The sequence below is a fragment of the Scyliorhinus canicula genome, chromosome 14 (assembly GCF_902713615.1).
Source record: "Scyliorhinus canicula chromosome 14, sScyCan1.1, whole genome shotgun sequence".
In the NCBI taxonomy this organism is placed as follows: domain Eukaryota; kingdom Metazoa; phylum Chordata; class Chondrichthyes; order Carcharhiniformes; family Scyliorhinidae; genus Scyliorhinus; species Scyliorhinus canicula.
The window spans coordinates 121418308-121431817 of NC_052159.1; the positions used below are offsets into that span (position 1 = coordinate 121418308).

The 13510-nt window shown below is 46.4% G+C and overlaps 1 protein-coding gene across 1 annotated transcript in view; it reads right to left on the reverse strand.

Annotated features, from left to right (window-relative positions):
• LOC119977239 (claudin-10-like) overlaps positions 1-10209 on the reverse strand; it is a 91595-nt gene extending 81386 nt beyond the window's left edge. Inside the window, exon 1 of the mRNA XM_038817952.1 lies at positions 9990-10209. Coding sequence (XP_038673880.1) covers positions 9990-10209 — 220 coding nt within the window. The remainder of the gene's footprint in view (positions 1-9989) is intronic.
• Positions 10210-13510: the final 3301 nt, after the last annotated feature.

Consider the following 13510-nt stretch of genomic DNA (forward strand, 5'->3'; position numbering starts at 1 on the left):
AAAACGATGATAATTATAAATCGGGGTCCAAACCGATGCTCCCTGCACTTTCTTATATCTCCTCCAGTGCCCCCAGATTCTCAAAGCTGCCACCACCACCGGACTTGTGGAGAATCGGGCCGGTGAGAATGGAAGAGGTGCCGTTATCAGTGCTCCCAAACTGGTGTCTTTGCATGACGCCGCCTCCATCCGCTCCCATGCTGACCCCTTCCCCACTATCCACTTCCTAATCATGGCTATATTAGCTGCCCAGTAGTAATTGAAATGAAATGAAATTAAAATGAAAATGAAATTGCTTATTGTAACGAGTAGGCTTCAATGAAGTTACTGTGAAAAGCCCCTAGTTGCCACATTCCGGCGCCTGTTCGGAAAGGCTGTTACGGGAATTAAACCGTGTTGCTGGCCTGCCTTGGTTTGCTTTCAAAGCCAGCGATTTAGCCAGTGTGCAGTAGTTCAGCAGCGCCAACATATACTCCCTCCCCGACTGCGCTCCAGCAACACTTTCTTCACTCGCGGGGTTTTACTCGCCCACACAAAGCCCGAAACAATCTTATTCACCCGCTTGAAAAAGGCCTCAGCGATGAAGATGGGGAGGCACTGAAAGACAAACAGAAATCTGGGAGGACCGTCATTTTCACGGTCTGTACCCTCCCCGCCAGTGATAGCGGGAGCATATCCCATCTCTTAAAGTCCCCTTCCACTTGTTCTACCAACCGGGACAGGTTTAACATGTGCAGTGCCTCCCATTCCCGGGCCTCCTGGATTCCCAGATAGCCAAAGCTCTTCCCTACCATTCGAAGCGGACCCTCTTCCAGTCTCTTCTCCTGCCCTCGAGCCTGGAGCGTGAACATCTCGCTTTTTCCCATGTTCAATTTATATCCCGAGAAATTGCCAAATTCCCCCAAGATTAGCATTACTTCCCCCATCCCCTCCAACGGGCCCGAAATATACAAGAGCAGGTCATCTGCGTAAAGCGAGACCCAGTACTCCACCACTGATGTGCCATCAATTATAACAAAGACGAGTTGTGGAACAAAACTGTGGCTTTAATAAGCTAAACGAGAACCTGCTGGCAACTGATCCCGAACTGCGGCAGGGCCTGAGGACGGCCACCTTTATACAGAGCCTGAGGGGAGGGGCCACAGGCGGAGCCAGCAGAGACAACAAACAATATATACAATACACTAACAGTGGTTTACCACAATATATATAATACAGTAACAGTGGTTTACCACAACCCCCCCCCCCCCCAGCCCTCCACGAACCAGTCCTTTCCAGTTCCTAGAGGCTCTTAATGCCATGGCCAATGGCTCCATGACCAGAGCAAAGAGTAGCAGGGAGGGGGGCACCCTTGCCTCGTCCCTCGATGTAGTTTAAAGTACCCTGACCTCAGTCGGTTCGTACGCACACTTGCTACTGGTGCCTGATGGAGCAACCGCACCCAGTGAATAAAGCCCTCACCAAACCCAAACCTTCCCAGTGCCTCCCACAGATAATTCCACTCCACCCGATCAAAAGCCTTCTCCGCATCCATCGCTACCACCACCTTCACCTCGTCTCCTTCCGAGGGCATCATAATAACATTCAAAAGGCTTCGAACATTGGCCTTGAGTTGCCTGCCCTTAACAAATCCCGCCTGGTCTTCCCCTATCACCCCCGGGACACAGTCCTCTATCCTTGTGGCCAGTATCTTAGCCAGCAGGTTGGTATCCACATTCAGTAGAGAAATTGCCCGCATTGCTCCGGATCCTTCTGCCGTTTCAGGATCAATTAAATTGAGGCCTGCAGCATTGTTTGGGGGAGGACTCCCTTCTCTTGCTTCGTTAAATATCCTCACCAGCAGTGGGATCAATATCTCTGAAAACTTCTTGTAGAATTCTACCGGGTAGCCGTCAGGCCCCGGGGCCTTGCCCAACTGCATGCCCTCCAGCCCCTTGATTATTTCCTCAATCTCAATTGGGGCTCCCAGCCCTACCCAGATCCTCACCTACCCTCGGAAACCTCAACTGATCCAAAAACTGCCTCATCCCCTCCACCCCAGCCGGGCGTTCCGACTCATATAATTTGCGATAGAAGTCCTTAAACACCTCGTTCACCCCCGCTGGGTCCAGGACAGTATTACAGCGTCTACTCTTTACTTTACATATCTCCCACGCCGCCTCCCTTTTCCTGAGCTGCGCGCCAACATGCTGCGTGCCTTTTCCCCGTACTCATAAATTCCCCCCCCCACCTTGCCTTCCTCAACTGTTCCATCGCTTTCCTTGTGGTCAACAGCCCAAACTCCACCTGTAACCTCCGCCGCTCCATCAGTACCCCTGCGTCCAGCCCTCCGAGTATCTCCTGTCTACCTGGAGTATCTCCTCCACGAACCTATCGCTCTCAGCCTGTTCCGCCTTTTCTCTGTGGGCCCGTATCGAGATTAATTCCCCTCTGACCACTGCCTTCAGAGCTTCCCAAACCGTCGCTGCGGAGACCACCCCCGGATCATTTGTTTCCAGGTAGTTCTGGGTGGACAGATCGCTTCATCCGCTAGCAACCCCCACATCCAGCCTCCATAGCGGGTGTTGCCCTCTCTCCACACTAACCCGTAGATCCACCCAATGTGGGGCATGATCCGACACTGCGATTGCCGAGTACTCAGTATCCACCACCCCCGGTATTAGAGCCCTGCTCAGAACAAAAAAGTCAATGCGAGAGTTTACCTTGTGCACATGGGAGAAAAGGAAAACTCCTTCGCCCTTGGCCGTGCAAAGCTCCATGGGTGTACTACCCCCTCCCCCCCCCACCTGTTCCATAAACCCCTTCAATTCCTTTGCCGCAGCAGACACCCTCCCTATCCTGGATTTTGACCGGTCCAATTCCGGATCAATGACTGTGTTAAAGTCTCCTCCCATTATCAGGTTATATGACTCTAAGTCTGGGATCTTACCTAATACCCACCTCATAAATTCCACATCGCCCCAATTCGGAGCATATATGTTCACGAGTAACACCTGCACTCCCTCCAGCTTCCCACTCACCATTATGTACCTATGATTCTCCCTGCCTCAAATGTCACTCGTTTGCTGATCAAGAGCGCTACCCCCCTGGTCTTTTAGTCCAGCCCTGAGTGGAATACTTGGTTAACCCACCCCTTTCTCAATCTCGTCTGGTCTGTAACCTTTAGGTCTCTTGTAACATTGCCATGTCCGCCTTCAGCCCCCTCAAATGCGCAAACATGCGAGCCCTCTTGACCGGCCCATTCAGCCCTCTGACGCTCCATGTAATCAGCCTGGTTGGGGGGCTTCCAGCCGCGCATCCCCCCCCCCCCCCCCCCCCCCCCACCCCCCCCAGCCTCGCTGATGAGCCATCACCCGTTTTAGGCCAGCCTTGAGCTCACGCCCTCCGCCCTCCTCGCGCACCCCACCTCGGGCAGTCGCCATTCCCGACCTCCCATTTGTTCCCTAGAACAGCTCCTCTCCTGTCAGCAAAGCAGCTCCATCCCTCCCTTCCCCCACCCCCCACCCCCAGCAACAACACCAGAAACCCAACCCCCCCCCAAGTCCAGCTCCAGCTTAACACCTGCCCAACCCCCACTACGCTTCCGAGAGCTGACTTGTTGCTGACTTGATAGCGCCCCGCCCCTAGCATCAAGCAGTCTGTCTCCCCATTGTTCTTTCCCCTCTCCCCCCACATGGACAAACACTTTAAAAGCATCACATTCCCCAGTAAACAAACATCAGAAATAACAGGGAAGAAACAGCCACTTAAGAAAAATAATCATCCAAAAAGCAGAACCAACCCCAAAGTCCATCCCCCCTTAACCGGCTCCCTGCAAGACAAAGTTACCGTTAGCCATCCAAACAGCCCCTTATTACACATAGCACTGCTTGGGCTGAATTCTCCGACCCCCTCAGGGTCGGGGAATCGCCCGGGGCCGGCATAAATCCCGCCCCCGCCGTGGCCGGAATTCTCCGCCACCCGGGAATCGGCGGGAGCGGGAATCGCGCCGCGGGCCCCCTGCGGCGATTCTCCGGCCCGTGATGGGCCAAAGTGCTGCTGCTGTCAGGCCTCTCCCGCTGACGTGGTTTAAACCACCTCTGTGCCGGCTGCAGTAGGCGGCACGAGCGGACCCCCGTGGGGTGCCCCCACGGTGGCCTGGCCCGCGATTGGGGCCCACCAATCGGCGGGCGGGCCTGTACCATGGGGGCACTCTTTTTCTTCCACTGCCGCCACGGCCTCCACCATGGCAGAGTCGGAAGAGACCCCCTCCACCGCGCATGCGCCGGTGGTGACGTCAGCGGCCGCTGGCGTCCGGCGCATGCGCAGACACATGCCGACTGGCGAAGGCCTTTCGGGCAGCCCCGACGCCGGGCGGCGTGGCGCCAAAGGCAATCGGCGGAGTGGGAGCCACTCCAGCGCGTGCCTAGCCCGTAAAGGTGAACCACTCCGCTACTCCGGGACACCCGCCCCGCCGGGTAGGGGAGAATTTTGCCCCTTATATTTATACAACCCAGCACAACAAATTGCCACAATACTTCTCCAGGGCTTCAGTGGCTTTTAATTCGCCTCCAGCCTCTTTTCTTTAATAGAAGTCCATACTTCGTTTGGTGTTCCAGAGTAGAAGTCCCGTTCCTCATGTGACCCACAGCCGGGTACAGCATCCCAAATTTCACCCCGTTCTAAAAGAGGGCTGTTTTTCCCCGATTAAGCCCAGCTAGCTTCTTGGCCAGATCCGCGCTCAGGTCCTGATAAATGCGCAGCTCACAGTTCTCCCATTTTCTGCTCCGTTCCTTCTTGGCCCACCACAAAACGTGTTCCTTGTCCAGGAAACAGTGAACATAGAACATAGAACATTACAGCGCAGTACAGGCCCTTCGGCCCTCGATGTTGCACCGACCGTGAAACCCATCTAAATCCCATCTATTCCCTTACACTATTCCCTTATCGTCCATATGCCTATCCAATGGCCATTTGAATGCGTTTAGTGTTGGCGAGTCCACTACTGTTGCAGGCAGGGCATTCCACGCCCTTACTACTCTCTGAGTAAAGAATCTACCTCTGACATCTGTTCTATATCTGTCTCCCCTCAATTTAAAGCTATGTCCCCTCGTGCTGGACATCACCATCCGAGGAAAAAGGCTCTCAATGTCCACCCTATCTAATCCTCTGATCATCTCGTATGCCTCAATTAAGTCACCTCTTAACCTTCTTCTCTCTAACGAACACAGCCCCAAGTCCTTCAGCCTTTCCTCGTAAGATCTTCCCTCCATACCAGGCAATATCCTGGTAAATCTCCTCTGTACCATTTCCAAAGCTTCCACATCCTTCCTATAATGCGGCGACCAGAACTGCACGCAATACTCCAAATGCGGCCGCACAGAGTTTTGTACAGCTGCAACATGACCTCATGGCTCCGAAACTTAATTCCTCTACCAATAAAAGCTAACACACCGTACGCCTTCTTAACAACCCTTTCAACCTGGGTGGCAACATTCAGGGCTCTATGGACATGGACACCGAGATCTCTCTGCTCGTCCACACTACCAAGAATCTTACCATTAGCCCAGTACTCTGTCTTCCTGTTATTCCTTCTAAAATGAATCACCTCACACTTTTCTGCATTAAACTCCATTTGCCACCTGTCAGCCCAGCTCGGCAGCTTATCTATGTCCCTCTGTAACTTGTAACATCCTTCTGCATTGTCCACAACTCCACTGACTTTAGTGTCATCTGCAAATTTACTCACCCATCCTTCTATGCCCTCCTCCAGGTCATTTATAAAAATGACAAACAGCAGCGGCCCCAAAACAGATCCTTGTGGTACACCACTGGACACCAGTCTGAACATTTCCCATCAACCACCACTCTTTGTCTTCTATCAGCTCGCCAATTTCTGATCCAAACTGCTGAATCACCCTGAATCCCATGCCTCTGTATTTTTTGCAATAGCCTACCGTGGGGAACCTTATCAAACGTTTTACTGAAATCCATATACACCACATCAACTGCTTTACCCTCATCCACCTGTTTGGTCACCTTCTTGAAGGACTCAATAAGGTTTGTGAGGCACGACCTACCCTTCACAAAACCACGTTGACTATCTCTAATCAAATTATTCCTTTCCAGATGATTATACATCCTATCTCTAATAAACCGCAAGCTCACCCACCTTATTCCGGATGCTCCTGGCATTGAAGTAGACGCACTTTAAACCACCTTCCTTCCTGCCGGTACACTCCTGCAACTTTGAAACCTTACTCATGACCTCACTACTCTCAACTTCTTGTGTACTGGAGCTACAATTCAGGTTCCCAACCCCCTGCTGAACTAGTTTAAACCCTCCCGTAGAGCATTAGCAAACCTCCCCCCCAGGATATTAGTATCCCTCTGGTCCAGGTGTAGACCATCCCGTTTGTAGAGGTCCCACCTACCCCAGAATGAGCCCCAATTGTCCAGGAATCTGAAACCCTCCCTCCTGCACCATCCCTGCAGCCATGTGTTCAACTGCTCTCTCTCCCTATTCCTCGACTCGCTAGCAGGTGGCACCAGTGTACCATCATGGCCCTCAGGGCTTCTTTGCGAGGGCTCTGTGCGCTCTACCCTCTTCCAGGGGCCGAGGGAACGCCTCAGCCCCCATCAACTTCTCCAGCATGTCCGTCACATAAGTCCTCGCATCCGATCCCTCACTGCCTTCAGGGAGGCCGACAATTCAAAGATTCTGCCTCCTGGACATGTTTTCCAGGTCCTCCAGCTTCTGCATTCTTTTCTGGCGGTCGTTCATCATCTCCACCTTGGTCTCGGTTATGTACTCCTCGTTCTCGGCCACCTATTCTCCACCTCCTGGATCGCTCTCCCATGGGTCTCTTGATTCTGCACAACTTGATCAATCAAAGCCTTAATTGGGTCCAGCGGGTCCTTCTTCAGCTTGGCGAAGCAATCTTCGAAAAACTTCACCAGCTGCTCTGTCGACCATTGTGCGTCTCCCCGCGGCCCTTGCTCTCCGCCATGCTTTCCCGCGTTGCCAGCTCTGCTCGTGTATTCCTTTTAGAATGCAGTCTTCTCACACAGCCACTTCTGGTCCAATTCTCCATACACCGGAGGGGATTTCTCCTTACTGTCCCGCTATTCACCGATTTATCCCATAAAATCCAGAAAAAAATGCAGGAAAAAGGTCCAAAAATCCGTCACAGGTGGGAGCTATCAAATGTGTGACCTACTCCTCCATGGCCACCACCGGAAGTCATATTGGAGCATTTTAAAGAGCCTCTTCCCACAGAAGTGAGAATGGATATGGACGAGCTAAGGATTCAAACTGTTAGACTGGCAGCAGATGTGACAGATGATTTTGAATTGGTTCACAAGCCAAGGTCTGGTTTTCAACATCAATTTCAATCTGTGAAGGATTGAAACTAGGGAAATGAGAAATTCACAGTTCGTCAATGCAAAGGAGGTCAGTTGGTGATGTAAAAGAGAGTGTGCCTCAGGGTAAAAAGAAAACATATGTTTTCATTATAATAAAGTTGGACATAAGAAGTTGCAGTGTTGGTGGCTTAAGGAAAGTACTGGGAAGACAGGCTCTGCAAAACGAGATTATTTTAAAAAATATGACTAAAATATGACTACTGCATTCAAACACAGTCCACCCCAGGCTTTTACCTTTAAATTACCAAATGTTTATAATCCAATATATCCACAATCCTGCATTCATCACAGTATTACATAAGGTGTGTAATACATGGTGAAAAATACAAGATATCCAATACAATGTGCATAACACATAATGTATAAAACATGATGTGTTTACAAGGTGTGTAATACACGGTGTTAGATAAATGATGTATAATACATGGTGTAAGATACATGATGTATGATACATGGTGTATTATACATGATGTATAATACATGATGTATAATATGTGATGTATAATACATGGTGTAAGATACATGATGTATGATACATGGTGTATTACACATGATGTATAATACATGATGTATAATATGTGATGTATCATACATGGTGTAAGATACATAATGCATGATAAATGGTGTATAACACATCATGTGCAATACATGGTGTAGAATACATGGTTTAAAATACGTGATGTATACGAAATATGTAAGGTACATGATGTATGATACATGGTGTATAATACCTGATGTATAATACATGGTGTATTATACATGGTGTATTATACCTGATGTATAATACATGATGTATAATACATGGTGTATTATACATGGTGTATTATACCTGATGTATAATACATGGTGTATAATACATGGTGTATTATGCATGGTGTATTATACCTGATGTATAATACATGGTGTATAATACATGGTGTATTATACATGGTGTATAATACGTGGTGTATTATACATGGTGTATTATACATGGTGTATTATACATGGTGTACAATACATGGTGTATTATACATGGTGTATTATACCTGATGTATAATACATGGTGTATTATACATGGTGTATTATACATGGTGTATAATACATGGTGTATTATGCATGGTGTATTATACATGGTGTATTATACCTGATGTATAATACATGGTGTATAATACATGGTGTATTACACATGGTGTATAATACGTGGTGTATTATACATGGTGTATTATGCATGGTGTATTATACCTGATGTATAATACATGGTGTATAATACATGGTGTATTATACATGGTGTATTATACCTGATGTATAATACATGGTGTATTATGCATGGTGTATTATACATGGTGTATTATACCTGATGTATAATACATGGTGTATAATACATGGTGTATTATACGTGGTGTATTATACCTGATGTATAATACATGGTGTATTATACATGGTGTATTATACCTGATGTATAATACATGGTGTATAATACATGGTGTATTATACATGGTGTATTATACCTTATGTATAATACATGGTGTATAATACATGGTGTATTATACATGGTGTATAAGACGTGGTGTATTATACATGGTGTATTATACATGGTGTATAATACATGGTGTATTATACATGGTGTATTATACCTGATGCATAATACATGGTGTATTATACATGGTGTATTATACATGGTATATAATACATGGTGTATTATGCATGGTGTATTATACATGGTGTATTATACCTGATGTATAATACATGGTGTATTATACATGGTGTATTATACCTGATGTATAATACATGGTGTATAATACATGGTGTATTATACATGGTGTATAATTCATGGTGTATTATACCTGATGTATAATACATGGTGTATTGTACATGGTGTATTATGGTGTATTATAAATGGTGTATAATATGTGATGTATAATACATGGTGTATAATACATGGTGTAAAATACGTGACGCATTATGAATGGTGTATAATACATGATGTGTAACACATGGTGTATAATACATGGTTTAAAATACATAATGCAAGCTAAATGGTGTAAGGTACATGAGGTATGATACATGGTGTAAGATACATGATGTATTCTATGATGTATCGTACATGGTGCATACTTCTTTTACAATACGATATAGAAAGTTGGAAGAGCAGAGGTAAATTATAAAGCGATCGGCAAGACTGCAAATATCGGTAATCTGCACATTCCTGCACTTATCACAGGTTGGTAAGACTCTGAGAAAAAATAGTTTACCCATTAGTAAAGAACCACCCAGAACCCCAATGTCGACGCAGCTTTTTAATTCAGAAGCTTCCTCTGTAATTCTAGCATTTGCAGCTTCTTTTAATAACAAATCAAGAATTCTTCGACAGCGGATAAAATCCCTTCCCTTCAAAATGTCCAAAATCAAGATGTGGCAAATTGCTGTATTTCGAGAACATTCTACTCGCGCGGTGTTGGACAGGAATTGAAGGAACAATAGACCCAGAAAGTGGAAACAGCAATCTACCTGCTCGATATGATTACACCTGCGGCAAGCACAGAGCGAGCCGAGGACCGAGAGCTAGAAAGGATTAATCAGACTGATTATTGATTAAAATCACGAACCGTCGAGAGCCAGCATGGAGGGGAAGTCTTTGCAGTTGGAGACTCCAGTAGAATCTGTCACACACGTTTTCCAAAGATTAGCCCAGAAAGTGGCAGTGGTGATAACTGTGCCGTCGATGGAAGAGACTTTCCAATAGTCTGTGGGCAATGTTGAAGATACCAAGATAAAACCAGATACGGACAGCATGAAGGCAACGATTTCAACTGTCATATTCGCCATATTTAGGAATTTCGAATGGTAATGGTCTAGTCGTCTGGTTGTGATTTTAAACAACTTAATTCTAATTCAGCAGATTGTCTTTTCTTGTATCATTCGGTTTTGAAGAAGCTAAAAGCAACCAGTCCTCGGCAGGATCTGCATCGTAACCTCAATTTCTCTGGAGAAAAAGTCAAACTGAACTTTACTGAAACTTGTGCCCTGATCAGTTACCTTACGTCACAGGATAGTCACTCTGTTCAACACCTTTAAATATGGTAAGTAGCACAGGCGGCTCTCCCCACATATGTTAAACATTTTCAAAGCTGCTAAACGATATTTCCAGGAAAGCAACATCAACCTGGTCCACAATCTCATGTGTGTGATCAAATCCAGCACAATATTGAATGGAAAGTGAATCACGTTCTTGGTGAGCAATTTAACACCTTAATGTACACACTAAAGGGAACATTTTCTGTAAATACTGATTGGGTAAGTTCAAAATAGGTCTATCATCGAATTGAAAACAGGCAAAATAATCTCCTGAAAAAATTAGATGGTAGAATTTTATGCAGCAGTAGTTCAGGTATCCCTACAACATTAACTCTCAAAAACTGAACCCAAAGATTGGATTCTTCACTAGAATCCTTCCACCGTCATTTGGAATATTGAAAATATTTAGTAGATCTCCCAGGGATGCTCGAACTGAGAGGATCTGATAGTTTTACACAGAGGATGTAATCTGGAGCACGCAGCAATTACATTCTATTTAATTGAATTACCTTCTTGAATGTTTCCCAGTACAGGGGGCAGTGTTCATTGTATCATAATGTTTAGGAATGACTACGGAACAGGACAAAGAACAGAGAACAATACAGCACAGGAACAGGCCCTTCAGCCCTCCAAGCCTGGGCTAACCATGGTACCTGCCTAAACTAAAACCATCTGCACTTACGGAGTCCGTAGCCTTCCATTCCCACCCTAATCATATACTCGTCTAGATGTCCTTTAAATGCAACTATCGTACCTGCTGCCACCACCTCCCCAGGCAGCGAGTTCCATATATTTACCACCCTCTCTGTAAAAAACCTACCTCGCACATCAGTTCTAAACTTTTCCCCACGCACTTTAAACATATGTACCCTATGAAAGAGCATCCGACTATCCACTCTGTCCATGTCACTCAGAATCTTGTCGACCTCTATCAGGCCACCTCTCAACCTCTATTGTTCCAGTGAGAACAGACCGAGTTTATCTAACCTCACCTCATAGCTAATTTCCTCCATACTAGACAACATCCTAGCATAGGCATTTTCAAAGTGGGGGTCGCGACCCACAGGTGTGTCCCGTGCAGGTGTCAGGAGGCTTTTAACAATGCCGGCTGCGAGCTGCTTTGAATGTGACAGCCACAACCATACAAATAAATGTGGACGCACTGCACATGCATGCCCGCTCATCAGTGCACATGCACGGCACCCAGTTAGAAGTACCCCCTCCTCCTGACATCAGCGCGCTGACGCAGGAGAAGATTTTTTTTTTAAATTCAATGTTATTTTCCTGCCTGAAGCGAGGCAGAGAGCAGGTCATGCGCCCCGAACACTGACATCATGTGCTTTGGGCACGATTGCGATTCCTCCATTTTGTCAGCAGCAAACAAATAACCGTTTGATGGATCCGTTTTTGTCCAATGTGTGCAGGAGGGTTTCCTGATGCAGTATGTAGGTAGGCCAACAAGAGGTGAGCCGTATTGGATTTGGTACTGGGTAATGAACCAGGACAGGTGTTAGATTTGGAGGTAGGTGAGCATTTTGGTGATAGTGACCACAATTCGATTACGTTTACTTTAGCGATGGAAAGGGATAGGTATAAACCGCAGGGCAAGAGTTATTGCTGGGGGAAAGGCAATTATGATGCGATGAGGCAAGACTTAGGATGCATCGCCTGGAGAGGAAAACTGCAGGGGATGGACACAATGGAAATGTGGAGCATGTTCAAGGAACAGCTACTGCGTGTCCTTGATAAGTATGTACCTGTTAGACAGGGAGGAAGTGGTCGAGTGAGGGAACCATGGGTTATTAAAGCAGTTGAAACACTTGTCAAGAGGAAGAAGGAGGCTTATGTGAAGATGAGACGTGATGGTTCAGTTGGGTCGCTTGAGAGTTACAAGTTAGCTAGGAAGGCTCTAAAGAGAGAGCTAAGAAGAGCCAAGTGAGGACATGAGAAGTCTTTGGCAGGTAGGATCAAGGATAACCCTAAAGCTTTCTATAGATATGTCAGGAATAAAATAATGACTAAGGTAAGAGTGGGCCAGTCAAGGACAGTAGTGGGAAGTTGTGCGTAGCGTCCGAGGAGATAGGAGAGGTGCTAAATGAGTATTTTTTGTCAGTATTCACACAGGAAAAAGACAAAGTTGTCGAGGAGAATACAGGCTACCTGAGATACAGGCTACTAGACTAGAGGGGCTTGAGGTTCATAAGGAGGAGGTGTTAGCAATTCTGGAAAGTGTGAAAATAGATAGGTCCCCTGGGCCGGATGGGATTTATCCTAGGATTCTCTGGGAAGCTAGGGAGGAGATTGCTGAGCCTTTGGCTTTGATCTTTAAGTCATATTTGTCTACAGGAATAGTGCCAGAGGACTGGAGGATAGCAAATGTTGTCCCCTTGTACAAGAAAGGGAGTAGAGATAACCCCGGTAACTATAGATCAGTGAGCCTTACTTCTGTTGTGGGAAAAGTCTTGGAAAGGTTTATAAGAGATAGGATGTATAATCATCTGGAAAGGAATAATTTGATTAGAGATGTTCAACATGGTTTTGTGAAGGGTAGGTCGTGCCTCACAAACCTCATTGAGTCCTTCAAGAAGGTGACCAAACAGGTGGATGAGGGTAAAGCAGTTGATGTGGTGTATATGGATTTCAGTAAAGCGTTTGATAAGGTTCCCCACGGTAGGCTATTGCAGAAAATACAGAGGCATGGGATTCAGGGTGATTTAGCAGTTTGGATCAGAAATTGGCTAGCTGATAGAAGACAAAGAGTGGTGGTTGATGGGAAATGTTCAGACTGGTGTCCAGTTATTAGTGGTGTACCACAAGGATCTGTTTTGGGGCCGTTGCTGTTTGTCATTTTTATAAATGACCTGGAGGAGGGCGTAGAAGGATGGGTGAGTAAATTTGCAGACGACACTAAAGTCGGTGGAGTTGTGGACAGTGCAGAAGGGTGTTACAAGTTACAGAGGGATATAGATAAGCTGCAGAGCTGGGTTGACAGGTGGCAAATGGAGCTTAATGCAGAAAAGCGTGAGGTGATTCATTTTGGAAGGAATAACAG